General features: G+C 38.6%; 2 protein-coding genes across 2 annotated transcripts in view; both read right to left on the bottom strand.

Annotated features, from left to right (window-relative positions):
- Positions 1-1,625: 1,625 nt before the first annotated feature.
- On the bottom strand, positions 1,626-18,156 carry LOC149818206 (polypyrimidine tract-binding protein homolog 3-like). The gene is made up of 16 exons (XM_089983975.1): positions 15,276-18,156; positions 13,140-13,485; positions 7,487-7,553; positions 7,131-7,202; positions 6,973-7,049; positions 6,632-6,716; positions 6,034-6,166; positions 5,706-5,770; positions 5,566-5,615; positions 5,424-5,465; positions 5,256-5,307; positions 4,357-4,420; positions 4,277-4,290; positions 4,025-4,132; positions 2,898-3,041; positions 1,626-2,264 (listed from the first exon to the last, which is right to left on the bottom strand). The coding sequence occupies exons 3-16, from the start codon at positions 7,541-7,543 to the stop codon at positions 1,875-1,877; spliced, it is 1,353 nt and encodes a 450-aa protein (XP_089840101.1). The 5' UTR covers positions 7,544-7,553; positions 13,140-13,485; positions 15,276-18,156; the 3' UTR covers positions 1,626-1,874.
- Positions 13,432-19,593, bottom strand: part of LOC149818207 (sugar transport protein MST3-like) — a 32,515-nt gene continuing 26,353 nt past the window's right edge. The window contains exon 3 of the mRNA XM_089986170.1: positions 13,432-13,485. Within this exon, the coding sequence (XP_089842296.1) occupies positions 13,432-13,485 (54 nt within the window). The remainder of the gene's footprint in view (positions 13,486-19,593) is intronic.

Consider the following 19,593-nt stretch of genomic DNA (forward strand, 5'->3'; position numbering starts at 1 on the left):
CGATCATATGGTAGGAGCAGTTTGTGCAAGTGACTATGTGATGGGATGTTGCAAGTTCAAACCCCTCTGGTATATATGGGTGGTTGAGCAACTTTCTGGTAATATGAACAGATTTCTGGCCTGTCTGGGTGTTGGCTAAACGCTTTTTGTAAAAGGTAAGCGGCCCTAATTCTCCCAGCTGTCATGTAAAAAAAATTCTGTATAGAAACCAAGATGAGTGGCAATAAGATCTCGAAGTGGATTGCAGGTGGGGTCTAACAATTAACATCGTAGTAAGCATTATATGATATATGCCCACAAAACGCTTGCTTAGATGGGTCTATGTACGCGTTCAAGTTGAGGATGTATCAGGTCAGATGAACGGCAGCCCAAACGCCACCAAATTTTCTTTTTTTTCAGCCGTTCATTTTTCGTGCTTTAGATGCCGGTCATCTACAAGATGAATGGATCTGAAATTTTTTGTCAGACCCATCTGAGAGGTAAATTGTCCAACCATGGTGAATGGGTTGCAGCAAATAAAATGAAAAGCTTTCAACGCACCTCCGATGGTTATATGTCAAAGGTGCCTCTAACCTTATCCTGCAGGGGAAAGCATTAAGTTTTACATTCCGTACACCAAAAGAGAGCCGCCATCAACCTAACTGTTGATCCGTAACAAACTGTCCAAGCTAAAGCAGTCCTGTTAATTTGCTTGTCTGGTAGGAGCAGCTAGTGCACGGGACCTTGTGTTGGGACGTTGCAGGTTCAAAACCCAATGGTATAGTCGTATAACTGGTAGGGGTCTGCATAGCACCCAGCTTGACTTTCAAAAAAAAATGAAACAAAAAAAAACAGAGTGAATCCACTAAGTGGATCTGGTACGGGTTTCTCGTAATCGAATTCACATTTAAGTCGGTGTATGTTAAAAAAAACTGATCCCGAAGTAGGATCTGGATTCTATAATCTGTGAAATATAGTCCGATAGGGGGCAATAAAATATATTGGCTCACATTTGGTTAGAGGTCTCAAGTCTCAGTCAAAGTCATACACCACTTAAGGGTAGCTCTGGTTAGCCACCTACTTCTAAGCCAACCCTGACATTTTTTTTTTTGCTTTGGACAAACAGATCATCAAACATGTGCTACCATGAAGAATCCCAACAGCATTTTAACACCACTACCCAAGTACTAAAGAAAATGAAGCTACAACAACACAGTGATAAATGCCGAGAATGATGCCGATTATAATGGTTAAAACCACGCAGAACCTTTCCATATATCTTGCAATTTAGCCTAATGGCAGGAGACAAGCTACGGCATCAACTCTTATTCACATGAGTGCTGTGGGCTTGCCCATCATCATCAATTATCCCAAGTCAGATTGATCTAGTCCGGGATACAAGCCAGGATTTTAAACCTCTGAAAGATCACCCACCAAGTCGCTGTACAATGACAACGTGATCAGACATCTCCACAACAATGCAATTAGCCTGGCAGAATTGATAACATCATTCTTGATTTCCTCATTGGTCCACAAGGCACTCAATAAATTCACACTACCTCTACTTGTCCCTAAATGTGGTACTGGATTGCATGCACATCCAAATGCGGTCATACCCATTAATGACCAGAGACTAGGATTCCAAATTTTCACCAGCATTCAACTACTTCTCAATCAAAATAGATACACAAAGTTTTAGTTGAAATAGGGAGAGAGAGTATACATCTTGACAAGAGAGTGTGGGGTTACAGAAGCGTGCAAGCCCTAGACTTTGCTGTAGCAAACCAACTAAAGTGGAAAACAGGTGTTAGGAAGGAATGCAGCAGTAGATTCACCTGCAAGTCAACAGTCCAGAAATTCTTGCATGGTGCACCCGACATTCATTCTGAACGAATCTAGATGTTCTGCAACTGTGAGAATGAAATTCGAATAATGCATCTGTCCAAGGTGCTGGCATGCTTACAAACGAGTGCCTCAGTAGCCTGTTCCTCTGTTTCAAACACCACGAGAGCCTGTTTCTTGCCATTCACATCAAATACCTTGGTGTTCAGTATAGTGCCATGTTCCTCTAGATGGGCAATGATATCCTCTTCTGTGATGTCTTGAGGGAGGGTGGATATATGAATAGTCTTGGTAGGTGAACAACAGTAACGATAATTCTTCACTGCATTTCGGTGGTACCGATTCAGGTTTGACACAGAGTAATCACGGGTATCTTGGGCTGGTGTGATGTTTGGATGCTTGGAAAAGTTTACCTCAAGGCGTTTACCAAAGAGCATGGCTCCCTGCAACCATTAAATAATATGTCAGTAGATGAACTAGCGTAAACTTACCACAATGCTTTCTAGCTTTCTTAGAACCAAAGTACATTAATATTTCAGGCAATACCGCTCTTTGTTCATCTTAATGATCGCGTGGTGTACCTGCATGTGCAGGTCCTGCAATATACACTGCCACCGGCCCACCACTTACCATGTTGAGAACAGAGCATCAACAAAGTTATATATATGCAATTAGCTGCTTTACCAAAAATTTCACAAAAATTTCTATAATAGAAAGATGGTATCAATGCATTAATATTTCAGGCAATACCGCTCTTTGTTCATCTTAATGATCGCGTGGTGTACCTGCATGTGCAGGTCCTGCAATATACACTGCCACCGGCCCACCACTTACCATGTTGAGAACAGAGCATCAACAAAGTTATATGCAATTAGCTGCTTTACCAAAAATTTCACAAAAATTTCTATAATAGAAAGATGGTATCAATGCAGTGATTTATTGGCAGCCCCTCCAGCATGCATCTGCTGAGGTAGAATGACAACCATATTATCAAGACTCGAGAACCATTTGGTTGGTTGTGCCAAATAAAAAAAAAACAAAGACACAGCTAGATTCAAATAAGTAACCTACAGAACCTTCAAAAAATGCACAGCCATCTCAGCCTGGAACCCATCTGCCATTTGCATCAGTGCATGATCTGGTTTGTTCCGTAGCAGTTTAATTCGGATGATGTTACCATAGATGGAAAATAGATTGAAAAGCTTATCTTCATCAACTTTCTGAAACACAGGAAAAAAAATCAAGTCGAGATTATCAACTGGTTCCCTACTTTGTGTGTGCGTGCACTGTGTGCATGTGCAAGTGGCAATGACACTTCGGGAGTTTTTTCCAGTGGTAACACAACTCGAAGCATTGGCCAATCCTGCCAAAAGCTATGCAAATAATTACAAATACAATCCGGATAGTTTCACTGCAGTCAGTCCTTCAGACAACTTTCAACCTGGGGCCCAGAGAAAAAAATTGGGAACATATTCCTTGGAGTCATTCATGCTGGATTGTTCTAGAGATCACGAGGCATCCCAGAGGTCCTTTTTGGCCAGCAGTGACTCTTGCCCAGAGTTACCGGAAGCTTCTTAGGTAGGTGGGAAGCGCGCTTCCCGGAAACTCGCTTCGGAAGCATGATACTTCTCGCTTCGGAAACACGATACTCCTCGCTTCCGAAACTTCACGAGAATCACGATTCTCCCACGCTTCTTCTATGCTTCGCACACACATGGTATTTGTGTCCTACATGCTTTTATCACGTTTCTTGTCATGCTTTTCATGTATTTCCTCTCACTCTTTCACTCACTTCCCATGTACTTTCTCTAAATTGGTAAACATCATTGTTAGATTTTAACAAAATTTTTTTTTTACTGAAAATCATGAAATATAAAATAATCAATTTTATTTTAGGTTTTATTTACTTCTTGTTATATTCCTATTCAGTTACCATATTGCTTCATTTTTTATTTATATTTCACTTTCAAATTGATACTTCGCTTCCCGCTTCCTATAAATTTAAAAATGCCTCGCTTCTCGCTTCCCGTATCGTTTCACGCTTCCACTTCCTAGTTTGGCAACCTTGCTCTTGCCTGAGACAAACAACTGGAATATCGCTATTTGGAAATTAATTTCTGTTGTTTTTTCATCCTAACTTAATTTTGGCCAGCTTGCATCTTCTTGGTGTATAGAGCATGAAAAAATTGACTAGAATACTTACATCAGAATTTAGATTGGATATCAAAATTGTGCATCGATGGTTAGTGCCCGTTATGCCAGGAGGCAGACCTCCACCAAAGGCAGCTGCAACAGCAGCTGAAGTACCAATCTACAAAGGAAACATGCAGTTAAATGTGCTAAGCAGTCTTAATTTTGGCATTTAAGAACAGATGAAAAAAAAAAGTCACAATGTCAAGAATGATGGCTACATGGAACCTGGATAAGCTTCTGATCAAAACTCCAGCAAACTCACCTGTGAGAATGACACTGGAGAAGAAATTAAGGACAGTTAGTTACAGAAAGACGAAATGAAAAGACGGAAAAAGTTAAAACAGGCAGAGAAGAAGATACCAGCAGGTTGAAGTCCATACAGCCCTCCAGCATCACCATATCCGCTCTGTCTCACCAAATGAAAGTAAGAAATGCAGATTAGCAATATAAATCTCCAGGTAACCCAGTAAGGGCTTCACATTTTGGAATACAATAGTCCAACAAACAGTGTCATAATAGACTTCTGTGACTAAGTCAACTGATCAGATACTAACAGCTGACATCTGCACCAGACATACCAAGGCCAAATCCTACAGGACCTGGAGCCACACAAATCCTCAAGGCATAAAAGAGAACTAAGAAGCAGCAAATGCATGACCAACCAGGACTTGAATCAAATGTATACTTAGATAAGCAGTCATTGAATTTAGGCAGCCTGATCAGTGGCATAACAATCTAGACAAGCTGACTGACTCAAATTGGACATGACAACCAGAGTTTTAAAACCTGGCGAGCCAAGCTAGCGATTTGCCCTAGTCAACCATCATCAGCACCTAACCTGGTTGATGCAGTAGTAACCAGGTTTATCCCAAGACTAGGCTTAAATTTGTTCAATTTAGCTGATCCTGGGTCAAAGCATGGGCTAGTTGAGCCCTAAGTCTCTGGGTTTTTGAACCTTGATGGCAACAAATGTCAGATCTAGATAAAAAACCTTTTCAAATGTAATTCACCAAGTTACACTAAATCAGCCCAATTTAACTAATTTTCCTGTTTGACTGACACGGTTGAACCTCACTTTTGACCATTCCAAACAGAATTGAACAGGATCAGCTCCAATCTAAGGAACCAAACCGGTTCAATGAAGTGGCCCAATTTATTAAGTAATAAAGCCCATTACATGCATACTTGACAAAAGGAACACTAGCACTATAACCAAGGAGGGTCCCATGATTGAAACTTACTTGAGAGGATCTGCCCTTCTGTTCAATAGGCAAAGATGGATTTGTGAAATCTCTGCAGAATGACGAATGCTTTAGACTCTAGAAACAAATTCCAGCTAAACAGAGCAAATTTGGAAACATTAACATTACAAACAAGGAAAGATAAAAAATATAAAGATATCGATTTACCTAGATCTCTCATTATTGTAGTTCACTTGCAACTCAGGCAGGCTAACCATCAGAAAACAACAAATGGATAAGGAAATAGCTAACAAGGGACGGAACCATATAACTATCAGATAGGAACTATATTATGTTGATAAGGACATACTTGGAGAACTGAATATCAAGCTGACAGCAGCCATCATATATATTCCGTCCCTGGGTAACCAGATACACATATAGATCATGTTGAACTTGATTTCAAACTATGCATTAGTCTAACCATTGAAAAGAAAAGGGATTTCTTACCTGCAAAGCATTTCTGGCTTGGACAGCACTTTGGCAACTCTGATACTGTATGAGAGCTTGATAACCTAAAATCATGAAGAAAAACCACGTGAAAGGTTAGCCAGTGTATGATTCCAACATAATCAGGGAAGGTGGCAGAGAAGAAATATCTGCACCAAAATTTCCCATTTCTATTCTATAATTGTGTCAAAAGTACTTTGTCAAAAATTTAAACAAAAGAAAAAATAGAAACAAAATAGAAAAGCTTCAACGAAGTTAGAAGCATTAAGCAAGAAAACACAGTCAATTTCTTTTCTTAAAATAAAAATAAAGACTTGAAGAAGCTGACCGGCTGTCTTCTGAAATGTGACGATCTTCTCCACAAATCCATGCGGAGAGAAAACTTGATGCAGCACTTCCACAGTTATAGGGTATAGCAGCTGGTGAATTGTAACTAAGAGAATTCGGTTGGGCTGAGAATCCTGGGTGTGGTCAACAACATAACAGAAATAAGAGACGAGACAGAGAGAGAGAGAGAGTACAGGAGATTCACACATTCAACAAGAAACTAATACAAAATAAAAATATGAGAACCAAATTTGTTACAGAGGATATAAAAAGAAACAATCAAGTGAAATAACTTCACTGCAATCCATTTATCATAACATGGTCAAAAGATGAAGCATATTGAATGAGACCAACTAAATGGTCACATATTACAATTCAACAGAGAAAAGTAACTAAAACTCTTTAAAACTTTAATCATTAAAAAAAATTCAAGCATGACCATGCCCAAGAAATAAGATCACATCTTATGCATTTCAAAATGTAGAGATAAGGAAAGTAAATTTTGCTGAAACGTAAAACCAGAAGGTCCCTGAATTTTCCAGACATTGTCCACATAATTCCATAAAAGAACTTCTCACAAGTTACAACCAAACACTGACCTGGTCACCATTTTTACGTTGAGAATTAGGATCCACTGTTGTCAGTTCTTGATGTGAAGAGAATTGAATGTAAACATTCCTTCCCCTGACAGGAGAGATTCCTTGGAGCATAAGAAAATAGAAACCAGCAACAAAGACTAGCAAGAGAGTCTATCCAATTTTAACTAAAATGACAAACTGTTGGGGAAAAAACAAAGAATTATCTTGTATAAGAGTGGCCATATGAAGGGCTATGCAAATTAAAAAAAAAAAGAGTTGAAAACCTTGATTAAAATTAAGAATAATTACTGATATTTGACTAAATTTATGGTTTCTCCAAACTCAAAATGGCATACACATACCTGATGCTTGGCTGAATAGTTGCATAGTATTGTAGTGCACTGATAGCAGAAGCAACATCATGCATTTGAAGTAGAGCCTACAAAGAACAACCATCAATAAGGCCTTGACTTGAAATCCCAAGAAAAGGCAAATACACACTAGAAGAACCTCATAAAACCTGGTTTTTTGCTCGAAGCATTACAAGCTTATCGACAGCACCAAATGGTTCCACCAGTTGAAGTAGATCATGCTGCAAAGTTCCAAATTATAAGGGTAAGGTAACAAAATTGAGTAATAGATTCAGATTGCAATAAAGACATCACATAACAGTCTAGGACTCTAGGTTCAAATCCCATGGGCATCAACCCCTGCATAAACTGAAGCTTGGCGACTCCCTGGGGTCGAGGGCTAAGCCCTCGGAGTTTTACGCAGACATGGACAGAGAATGTAGAAACGCAGGCTGAGCCAGCACGGCTATGTCTCTGCGCCTGGGGCGGTTTCTTCAAGTAAAAAAAAAAGACATCACATAACTACCTCAGATATTTCATGCCCCACATTTCGGACATGAAGAACTTTTGAAGGTTCAGTCATCCTACGAAACCTGCATCAAATAGCAGTGGGCACGTAATCAAAATTGTCAATAAAGAATAAATATATCATTCAACAAGAGCCCTGGAACTTCTAAATACGCAATTTTTGACCATTCTGTAACCAACTATGTCACATGGGTGCGGGTGCGGCACTTTCAAAAAACTTGGGTGCGGGGGTGCGGCACTTTCAAAAACCTTGGGTGCGGGGGTGCGGCAGGGGCAAAAATGTAAAAAAAATAAATATATAGAGAGAGAGAGAGAGAATGGGGGGCCGGGGGTTCCCCCCGGCGCGGGTCCAAGAGGGGGGGGGGGGGGGGGGGGCAGCGCACCCCCCCCCAAAAAAAAGTTTTTTTTTTAAATTCCACAGCCCATTTCATAGGGCAAAATTAAAATAAAAAAATCCAAAAAATGGACCGAAATGACCCTGGGTGTGGTCAATGCACCCGGTGCCGCACCCGCGTCGAGTCGCGTCGACGCGGGTGCGGCACCCTGCTAACCGAATCCCTGTGATATATATATATATATATATATATATATATATATATATATATATATATATATATATATATATATATAAAGTCCAAAAGTTGGATATAAATGACCCTGGGTGCATTGACTGCAACCAGAGTCAGTTGACCGCATCGGGTGTGGGTGTGACGAGGGTGCGACACCTAGTTGGAGAGTCCCTGTGACATAGGTAACCAATATGAACATAAATTTTATCAAAAACTCATTCAAGACAAGGATTACGATGGGGAATGATAAGACGACGCTTGAAATTTTCAAAAATGGAGGATATAAGTAGGCCAAGCTTCCATTTTGTGTTTTCATTTTCAGTTCATATAGCTCCCTCTATTTCACATCAGATTTTACAACATAACCCACAAACACTGTTGCTATCAACTTGGTTATGCAATGAACGTGAATCAGATTTTCAACAAATTCATCAGAGAACCAAGCTGAGTAAACTGCACTTATTCTCCACTTTGAACTGAGTCTAAAACATGGTCACTGCTTTATGCCACTATGTTTAAAGTTAGTGGAGTTCTCTCTCCCAAAAACCTCATCCACCTTCTCAAAAGTACTGTTCTTATGGAATTTGAGACCATAACAAGCAGAACTTGATTTTGGGTTCTACCCTGGATCAACATATCTCTGCTCATTCTGCTCAGAATACAAAGCTGAGTGGCATGCCTATAATGTAACATAATCATAATAGAGAGACAAGTCATGAATCAGGAAAGTGATGCACTTTGAGGAACTCAACTCAGTGCAGTTAGACTCATGCATGGGTGTCAGCCATTTAATTTATGCTTCCTTATCTGATAGGAGACAATATTGAACAGGGATTATAGTCAAATAAAAGAATTCTAGAGCTAGTTTTAGCATCTATTTTACCTTCTTTAGGTTAAAAGTATGCAACTAGAAAACCATGAGATGAGTTTTTCCTTTTTTGGTAAATTGATAAATAATTGGAATCTGCAGAAGAAACTCTGTTATTCTTCTTTTGATCTTATTTTCTGGTCACTAATCTAAACAGACCCAATTTGAGAAAGAGAGATCCAATTTATAAGCTGTAGAATGCAGAATTAAAACTGCAGTTTCCATTTAACATCAGTTGCTATTGACAGCTGCACAGATCATACATGCTATAAAGGATTTTGATATGGAGATTGACAAAATTGAACGAGATTCATGTTGAACTTCCTTGCAACTAAAGTGGGAGCCATTATTCTCAGACCAGTTGGTTGGACCCAGCTTATTACTCGAGTCATCTAAATCAAAGGACCGGGTAAAAAAGCTAAATCATAAAAAATGTCCAGATAGATAAGAAAAGAAAATTGTCTAAAATGAACGTTTGTTGACAAGCAATACAGGGAGCTATGCAAAAGAAGGGTTTCTCATTTTCTTGAATGTTGCAAAGGAAGCCAGATTCTTCATAAGGCATATTAGAGAATAATTCAAATACTTTTCTTCTCAACTTTGAGAGAATAATGTGAAACTCCAAACATGATTGAGGAAAACTCAAGCCTAACCAACACTGGATTAAGCTATGTAGACATGTCAGGTTCTAGATATGGTTATATGTTTTCCTTTAATTTATGCTTCCTTCTCAGTCACTGAAATTTTGAAGACAACTTATGAGTTGGAGGAGATTACATCCCTGTTGTTTAAACTATATCTTGGCTTTCTTAGGTAGTAAAAGCTGTATATCCTCATCCTGTAGTCACATTGAGCATGGGACAGAGCTTACAAGGTTTAAAAAGGCAGAAGAATCTGGTGATTACAGTATATCTCTAGGAAATAATTATGATTTAGATAAATTGTTATGTGATAAAATTAAATATGTCTATTTTCTTTTTTTGGAAACTGAGATGATTCTTGCTGCCCTTTTTGGGTAACTGGGAACTTCATCTTTTGCATTATCTTGTTAACTGCAACAGTGGACAATGAAATAATAATAACTAAAGCTCACCATGAATTAGTTAAAAGTTGAAAATGTTTTCAGTCGTTCATGAATTCCCATTTAACCTGTTCAAAAACTTTGCCAGCTGAACCAGCCAGTTTAAGTTGTTTAAGCAATTCTATAAAGCATGAGATTAAGAGAATCTGCAACCATTTCCACAATGGAATCATGATAATACTTTTTGTTTGAAATTGAATACAGATGATAGTAGCCTTGAGTTGTATAATCATTTGCAGGCAATGAGATACAGCAGAATCATTGCATGCTGTTGTGGATGAGATGAGGTGAACTATATGACATATTGGTACAAGCACAAGCACTGAGATTAAGAGAATCTGCAGCCATCTCCACATAGATGGCATGACCATACTTTTTGTATGAATACAGATGACAGTACCCTTGAGTTGTATAATCATTTGCAGGTTACGGGATGCAGCAGAATCATTGCATGCTGTTGTGGATGAGATGAGATGAACTATAGAGATGACATATTGGTACAAACCAAGGTTGCCAAACTAGGAAGTGGAAGCAAGAAATGATATGGGAAGTGGAAGCAAGAAATGATATGGGAAGTGGAAGCGAAGTATTTTAAAATTTATAGGAAGCGGGAAGCGAAGTATTAATTTAAAAGAAAAATATTAAAAAAATGAAGCAATATGGCAATTGAATAATTATGAACAAGAAACAAATAAAAACTAAAATAAAATTGATCATTCTTATATTTTGTGATTTTTCAGTAAAAGAGTTAAATTTTTGTTAAAATCTAACAAAGATGGTTACTAATTTAAAGAAAGTACATGAAAAGTGAGTGAAAGCTTGAGAAAAAATACATGAAAAATATGAAAAGAAATGTGAGAAAAGCATATAGGAAGCATAAACCATGTGTGTGAGAAGCATAGAAGAAGCATGGGGGAATCGAGATTCCCATGAAGTTTCGGAAGCGAGGAGTATCGCGCTTCCGAAGTGAGTTTTCGGGAAGCAAGCTTCCCACCTACCTAAGAAGCTTCTGGTAACTCTGGTACAAGCACAAGTACTGGGTCCTGCTACTGGTATGCAAAACAATTGAAAATTTAGATGAATTTTACTTGAGAATCATACTGGTATGATTCCTAAAGAGTTAGAACCAATCACAAAGAAGCAAAAATACAGGTTCTAGAATCATCTGTACATGTTTTCAACATGATAACCAAATAATTGTTCCTTCGTGAGGCTCTCAAAGAGCTGGCACAGCTGGTCAGCAAACTACACACACACACACACACACATACACACACACACACACCTTTCATAAAATTTCCTTATGCCTAAGTCCACTATTGATAAACTCAACACAAAGTAGAAACATTTCTGTGAACAGAAACAAGTTTGGGAAAATGTGCATATCTAGCCAATTGGAACCTAGCCACTCCCTCCACCTGTATGGGTGGCTTTGTTATTCAAAGCAATGACCTTTGAACCATGCTATTATGACTTAAGGATGGTGGCTAAGATATCAACAATAAAACATAACTAGATTACCCATGTGGTTGGGGTGGACCGCAAACACGTTTTCAAATGATCAAACAGATGATGGAGAATACATGAGGATTAGCTTTTGGAACAACCATGGCTACTAAATAAACTGCTCAAAGAGCAACTTCGCAGATAGTTGCATTCATGCACAAACAAAATTAATATTACTTTGTGGAAGGATTTTGGTGGATAAACAAGGCCTTGAAGAGAAGAAGCACATGGAATGGAGAGACTTACAGGATTACTTTAAAAAGTGAAAGAACTGGCAATGTCATTCGCAAAACCTTTAGATTCACTTTTTTTAGCAAAGGCTATTCAAAGCATGGGATCTTGCCAAGAGCATCGGTTGCTGCTTGGCTTGTTTCACACCACAAGCTTCTCACTCTGAAAATGAACAAGCTTGAATTTCTTGACTAATGGGTAGATTCCCTTTTTTCACCTCTTTAATTTGCCATGGCCAAAAGATGAGGACATAAAAGATGAGGACATCTTCTTGAGACCATTTAGGAAGTTCATCTTAGATGATGGGCAAGGTTAGGAGAATTAGCACAATTGAAGGAAGTGGCTTTACACCACTTAATAGAAAGTGTGAAGGAACGCTGCAGCCTACAGCCAGTTTTGTTAGAATGTTACACAGCAATTACGCATCAATACAACCTTACCCAATGCAGGACTAGAGTTTGGGTCACCTAAATGTCATGAAGTGTTCTCCAATTATAAAAGTTTGTGCTGAGTGGGAACGGATCTGCTCTGACTTTTTTGGTTCATGGACGACTTGCACACTATGGCTATTTCTGTTAAAAATATTTCCCTTCAGCATATACACAGGTGCACATCTATGTCACATGGATACAACTTTAGATATGGAACACAACCCACTTTATGGAGTTTCCCGCTATTACAAGTATGTAAAGGGAAATGATGTCAGTAAAAATGGAGTATACATGTGACATAGTGCACACACATGCACACTTACAGAGGCCAAGCAGACCCTCATAGAGGAACGTTTCCAAATAAAAGAAGGGAAGTGATTAGGCTTCTCAAAAGTTTCAGAAATGTTCACAATTTTACCGAGTATTAGGTGATTAAAGCTGATCTATCAAGATAACTTGTCTGTTTGAAAGTGAGAGAGAGAGTTCATCTGTCATTATCCTAGTTTTTAGGGGAAACACATATCCTCATCAATCAGATATGTATCTATCCCTCTCTCATATGCATTAGAAGCTACAGAAGACACCACTGTAATCTAAATAATGCTATTATCATATAACTTCTCATGTCTACCCCAGAATCAACTTTACTCATTGTGCACGTGTGTAGCGTGGAGAGAGAGAGAGAGAGAGAGAGAGAGAGCAAATTAAGAATGGGTATTCCCGCTTCAATAGGTATTATTTGGTTGGAACAAGAGAATTAAAAATCATGAGTTATTGGAAACAAAGCACGTCTGGCAATTTTTCTGTTCTTCAACTATTTCATTAATTACATGTGATACAACATTATGAAAATGCCAATCATGGACTTGGGAAAATAGAGTCACCCGGGTAATCAATATTTCTCTGAACCCAAAAACAATAAAACCACATGTAAAGTTAGAGAGATGGAGGAAGGAGATATACACCTTTAGCCTGGGAGGCAACTCAGACAAGATATAACAATCTGGTTGGAGGGGGAAGGGGAAGGGAGAGAGAGAGAGAGAGAGAGAGAGAGAGAGAGAGAGAGACAGCATATGTTTTGAGGATCATGTGGCTCCATTAAACTTTTTGCCGCATTGAGAGAGAGAGAGAGAATCTTGTAAGTTGTGACTCCACTAAAGCTGTTGCAGCATGTGTTAGAGCTGAATTGAAGCTCAAAAAGGCCAGCCAACTGTTTCTGCTTCTAAGTTTGGATCACCCAATGATCATGTGGACCAGCTACAAAAGTAACTTCTTGTCACCCTTGTATGCTTTCCTTTTCTGTTCACGGCTCTAAAAACGAAAAAAGGAACATCAAAATCAATAGAATAGAAAGCCATAGAAGGATCATCATTAAGAAAGAGGTCAAAGACAAAAATCAACACCCAACAATGGAATCCTCACAAGAATGACACACAAGATGACAAAATACTGATTATTTAATTTTGAATAAAATAACAACCTTAAGGTATACTGTTTTATAAGGAAAATATAACAACTATAAAAAAAGGGGAGTCAGAATTTAAGAATACTTTTAATTTTTTTTTCTCAAATCACATGTTTAAATATTTTAAACTATTGAAACCTAAATGCACTTGCGCTTTTTTGCCTCTACTATAAAGCGGTTAAAGGTTACAAGATCATACTATTTAAAGCACCTTCAAGGCCACAATGAATAAAAAAGTCAATAGGCAATATATGAAAAGGAGAAAACCATTCCTTGTAAAAAGAGGAGAGCATGTAAGGATTCACAAAACACAGACACCCAGCTTGCTAAGCTGTCACTTGAAGGAGGTTTATGATATGAAACCAGCCAACATAAGGTTACAGTCCTAGGAAAAGGTCATTGATACCTAGCATTTCAATAAACATGAAGCCATTAAACAGAGAAAAAGCATGAGACAACCCTGACTTATTTTTTCATCTCTATATCATGCCATCCTCTTCCAAATGCTTTATCACATATCATCCAAGGGTTTTCATGAGGTTTGCCCTAATCTCACGTTCCCTCATCTGTCATTCACTTTTTTGAGTAGTAGTCCACCATTGACTCTCACTGCATAGACAAGCCAAGCTACCAGATGGCTCCAAGAGTGAATAGCCTAAAGCAATGACAGTGGATAGTCCTTGAAACAACTCATGAATCCATTGGCTCCACTAAAGAAAAGCAGGAGTGAACCATGAAATAAGTGCTTACCGTTCCATCTCCAAATTATGTAATCATCTTTGAGAGCTCTAAAGCATATGTCACCGTGGCACGACATTTTAGTTACCGTACCCGTGTCGACAAGGGTACAGGTACCAGGCACGGGTACACCTGGTACCCGAACCTAAAAAAAAAAAGCATAAAACAACCCCTCCACAAAACGCTTGACTCTCTCTCGATCTCGTCTCCCCCCTCTGTCTCCCTCTATCTGTCTCGACAGACAGGGGGAAGACAAGAGCCAGAGGAGGGGGAGAGCGAGACCAGAAAGAGAGAAATCGTGAGAGCGAGCGAGAAAGAGAGGGAGACATAGAGGGAAATCGATAGCCAGAGAGTACCTCCTTCTCTTATTCTTCTTCGTCTCGCAGCAACAAACAAAGTTGGTTTCATTGAACAGGTTTGGACAAATCCAAACCTGGTCAACAAAGCTAAAAAAACCTTTAAAAACAAGTCTCTCTCTCTCTCTCGATATATATATATATATATATATATATATATATATATATATATATATATATATATATATATATATATATATATATATATATATATATATATATATAGCCGTGTCCCCATACCCTTATTTTTTTTAAATTGCCGTGTTGTACCCTCTATACCCATACCCAGGTGATATAGGCACACATCCTTCCAAAGTTCTCACAAGGTTGGCCAGGTCTCACATTATTCCTTTCAATCCCCTTTTTGGAAGCTAGGGAATCGTCCCTCTGGAGGCAATCCTTGAACACAATTCACATCCAATGTATCCAGCCAAGCAACTATACAACTCTAAAAAAAATAGTCTAAATTACAAATCCTTCCAAAGAAAGAACATTCAATTGTCTACTCATGTTCAAGTAGCTTCTAGAAAAGTATTAAATACCTGTAACCACCCCTTCCACATTTATTCCCATGTAATTGTTCCATCCAAGCCCATAATGATCCTGAAACACCATATCCAGCATGGATCCTTTTTTCTCACATTCAGTTTTTGTTTGTTGAGCTGTCAACAAAATCTAGAGACATAGCTTGATTCACAAGGTCAAATCTTCTTACTACCGATCCTCAAGATTAATAGCTTGGTTTTGCTTTCTATGCCCAAGTTGAGAAGCTTGTGTACCCATAAAGATGCACATGCAATGGTGGAATTGAGAAACTGAAAAATTTTAGCAGTACAAATTTTTTGCTCATTTAAGCAGAAACAGGCAGGGTGCATTTACTCTAATTGTTCACGAATTTAAGCTCCAATAATCTAAGCATACTCTTCACACTTGTCATGTAGAATCATTTCCATCTATCCGAACGCCAACTACATAAGGTCGATGACTAAGAGGGCGTACACCAGGTCTGACATAAATTATGTTCACAAGGATAACCTTCTTAATGGTGATCTTCAAGTTCTTCACACACACACACACACACACACACACACACACACACACACACACACACACACACACACACACACATATATATATATATATATAGAGAGAGAGAGAGAGAGAGAGAAATTTCTAAACTTTTCCATAAGGAAGAAATGGTTTTACTTTCAAGAATTACCAAAGTCCCCCACCCAAAACAACAATTTTCATGGTTTCCATAGGGAGCATCCTCTACCTAGATGAGTCCAAGACTTCCCAGCTCGACTAAGCTCCTAGGTCAAGGTAGTTGGCAAGGTGCCACCTGTAGCTTGAGTGGACTAAGAAACCACATTAGCCTTTAACAACCATGAAGAGACTTTGTACACCTTTTAATATCCTAAGAGCATTATGACACTATCATCCACTTTTAACTTGAATCGGCCTTGATGGGTCTGTTTTACTAAGCCATGGTACGCTTTCTGTGTTTGCATCACATACAAGGAGGTTCCACATGAAACTGGCGTGAAACATTCTTCCGTTGAAACAAAGTCCCACCCACCCAGGAATTGTTACCATGGAAATAAAAAAGGGGAAGATTCATTTGGGGGGTTGCTTTCTGCAAGGGAAGTGGCCCCTTGTTTGCGTTCAGAAGTGGGCGCAAGGGAATGGGCTTTTTATGCCTTTTCACAGAAACTGACCCTTTTCTGTCCAAGGCACACACAACCTTTGGATAAATTCAGATGAAGCTTCCAGTTCAAATTCTTGTGTGCCAACAGAATAGCAACAATCTTTCAAGTTGTTGATTCTCGATTTTCCACTGACACATGATGCCTTTCTTTGTCTTCCTTTTATTTTAGATATGTTTCACACTGAAAACATGACAACATGCACTGATCTCTCACAATCCTGAGTTCTACCCTGAGAACAAAACCTAACGAGTAGATAAGCTCTCATTGATCTAATCGATAGTACATGACCAAGGATTGGTCTGCCATGATTAGATAGACCTAACCATGAAATTAAATTTAAATCATATTTGTCAACACGTACTAAGAATATAATTCAAAACCAAACCTTAAAATAGAATAAATCTTCCTATAAGAATTACCTAATATGACCATGTTTGCATGTTGCCTTCAGTTAGCCCAACATGTAAGCTATAATCACTGCACATTCAATACTTATGCTGAAACCTTCATAAGAATATACTTTAAGCACAGGAGGTATCCAGATAAACAGGAGCCTCTGTTCTCTAAATCGGACTACAGCTACAGATTGAGAATCATCCATCCATACATTCTCCGAACTCCATACATAAAACTGGCTCATTTCCTTTTTTTCCTGATACCTAGATTGATACCATCACATCCTCACTCTGTAAATACAAAATTAACATGGTGGCTATCTTGTTCGGCATTGCAAAGCCATTGAACTGTGCACAAAATAAAACACAATACACTTTACTAAAGTTTTTTAGACAATTGATAACTGAAATCAAATGTGTTTTGAGAGAAAATTCTTTTAACATGACCTGACATTATGCATCCATAGAAGATCTAATAATCGCTCACATTTCAGGTTCCCGTCATAATGCTCTATACCAACATGTTACGTATCTAATACGAAAAATTAGCTACAGTTAGAGCATGTCTTGCATTCACAAACATGTCTAAGAGCATCTGTCATCAATATAAGACTCTTAAGTCCTTATATTTTTCACAAACATCGTTTTCCAAGACAAATCTAGCATAGGTTCCAACAACCACGGTGATTGAATGCTGAAGAACTCACAAAATCTGTACTAATTAATATCATGAGCACAAGTAACCAGTGCCACCAATAATTTCCCACTAGATTGCTTGCTAAACATGGTGAGAAGGAAGAATACCCAAAACCACGATTCAAATGCAAAACACTATCTGGTCCTCGTTATGAGACAGCAAAAAAAAACACGCACGCACACGGAGAAAATGGAAAGACTAATGAATAGAACAACAAATAGCAAAGATGACCTCTAAGAAGCCTAAAACGCAACAACCCATTAAATAAATGATAGAACCAACTTGGGAAAAGGAAGGGAAAAAATCCAAAGAAAGATCACTTTCTCTTTTTTCGATCTATACCAAATGACTTCCACCAAATTTTTTTCCTACAGATTATATGAACCCTAAATATCTTCTTGCGCCACACTGGAGACATATATGATATATGGCAATCGAAAAGGTTTTGATCTTCAACGACCAATAGATCTTTACACATCAACCCACCTGTTCAAGAGAGAGAGCGATAGAGAGAGAGAGACGGGGGATACTTGTTTTCAAGACGTCTTCTTCTCGCTGCAGGATCAAAGAACGACGATGAGAGTTATCCAAGAGACAGAAGGTCGATCTATCGGAGAGAGAGAGAGAGAGAAAACGGGATTAGGGTTTTGGTCGGACGGTCAGCTATCATCCGATTTAATCTTTACCCTCTCTCTCTCTCCACACGCGCACACTAGCGACCAAGTCTTGGATCTAAGATGTTTTATGTTTTAGAACGTACAAAACTAGGTTTAAGTTCAACCCAACCTAGGTCAATTAAAATGGAGCCCCGCACAGCCAACCCACCTACCTAAGTCTAGATCAAGTCATGTTCAATAAACCAAGATCAAACCTATACGCACCCACCTGAACCTAGATGGGGTTAGCCCTACATGACAATAGTCTTACCTATACGCATGCACGTATACGTATCTTGCCCGCTTAGTTTCAACTAAACTATGTTAGACCAATTGAACCTAGATGCGGTCAATCCCACTATCCAAGGTCATCTTTTAAAAGAAAAATCCAAGGCTTGTTCAATCGGCTTCTACTATCATCCATCATCTTCACTCTTGAGAGGTCCAAGCATTCATGACGTTGGAAGAAGTCATACGTTATCTTGGGACAATGGATTAATAGCTAAGCTTTGGAAGGACTCGTTATCATGTAGATCATAGTTCACCTAGATTCTTGATATATGTAAACAATATACGGGACCCCAACCATGGTATAGTGCAAAATTGGAGTGATTATGAAACATCTTGAGTTTTTCCCTAAGCTTGATTGTGATCGAAGAAGATATTAAGGCTCTATTTGGGAGAGGGTAGCTGTGGTAGGGAAATATGGAATCCATGAATTGATAAGGAAAGTAGTTGAACTTTCTAGAATTAGTAATTTCTATTACTTGTTTGGAAGCTCCCTCAGTGATCTTGGATCATAATTGCCATTTCCTACGTGAGGTTGTTTGGAGTCGGACAATATATTTGAAAAGAACAAACCTCACCCCGGCATGAAGACCTGGTCGTGCTGCCTCAGCTTGCCATACTCCGACAGTGTAAAACTCCGAGGATAGGACCCCTGCCCCAGGGGCTTATGCTACGCATTGGCTTGCGGTGAGGGGGCGAAGCCCATGTGAATCGAACCTTAACCGCCGGTCAAGCAGAACCAAAAGACCTGAGTGAGAGAGAGGGATATCCAAATTAAAAACAAATAAGTTTATTTCTGTGATATATGATATAATTGCCAAAATTTCGTACAAATTTACATAAGCACCATGGGTGGTATATGATGAGGGCATGCATTTTGTTCTCATGCGTCAATCTTTTTGAGTTTCTAAAGCCAAACAAATTTGCACACCTGTACCCGAGGTTTCATAATTAAGAAGCAGTATAAAAGGGTACAATAATTTTATATTTATTTGTTGTTTACTTGGCATTAATTTTTAGCACAATGTCATAACTGATCGCAAACAAGAAAATATAACATGGCCAATTTACTAATTTTTTTTTATAGTTTTTTTTTTGTTAGGTAGAAATCATGG

Source organism: Nuphar pumila, chromosome 13 (genome assembly GCF_984573655.1).
Source record: "Nuphar pumila chromosome 13, dmNupPumi1.hap1.1, whole genome shotgun sequence".
Taxonomy (NCBI): domain Eukaryota; kingdom Viridiplantae; phylum Streptophyta; class Magnoliopsida; order Nymphaeales; family Nymphaeaceae; genus Nuphar; species Nuphar pumila.

Excerpts from the sequence above, each read along its gene's own strand:
- LOC149818206 (XM_089983975.1), bottom strand. The coding sequence starts at position 7,543 with ATGACTGAACCTTCAAAAGTTCTTCATGTCCGAAATGTGGGGCATGAA. Across the intron at positions 7,050-7,130 it reads TGCTTCGAGCAAAAAACCAG|GCTCTACTTCAAATGCATGA; the intron begins GTTTTATGAGGT and ends TGTTCTTTGTAG. Across the intron at positions 3,042-4,024 it reads TATCCAATCTAAATTCTGAT|AAAGTTGATGAAGATAAGCT; the intron begins GTAAGTATTCTA and ends CCTGTGTTTCAG.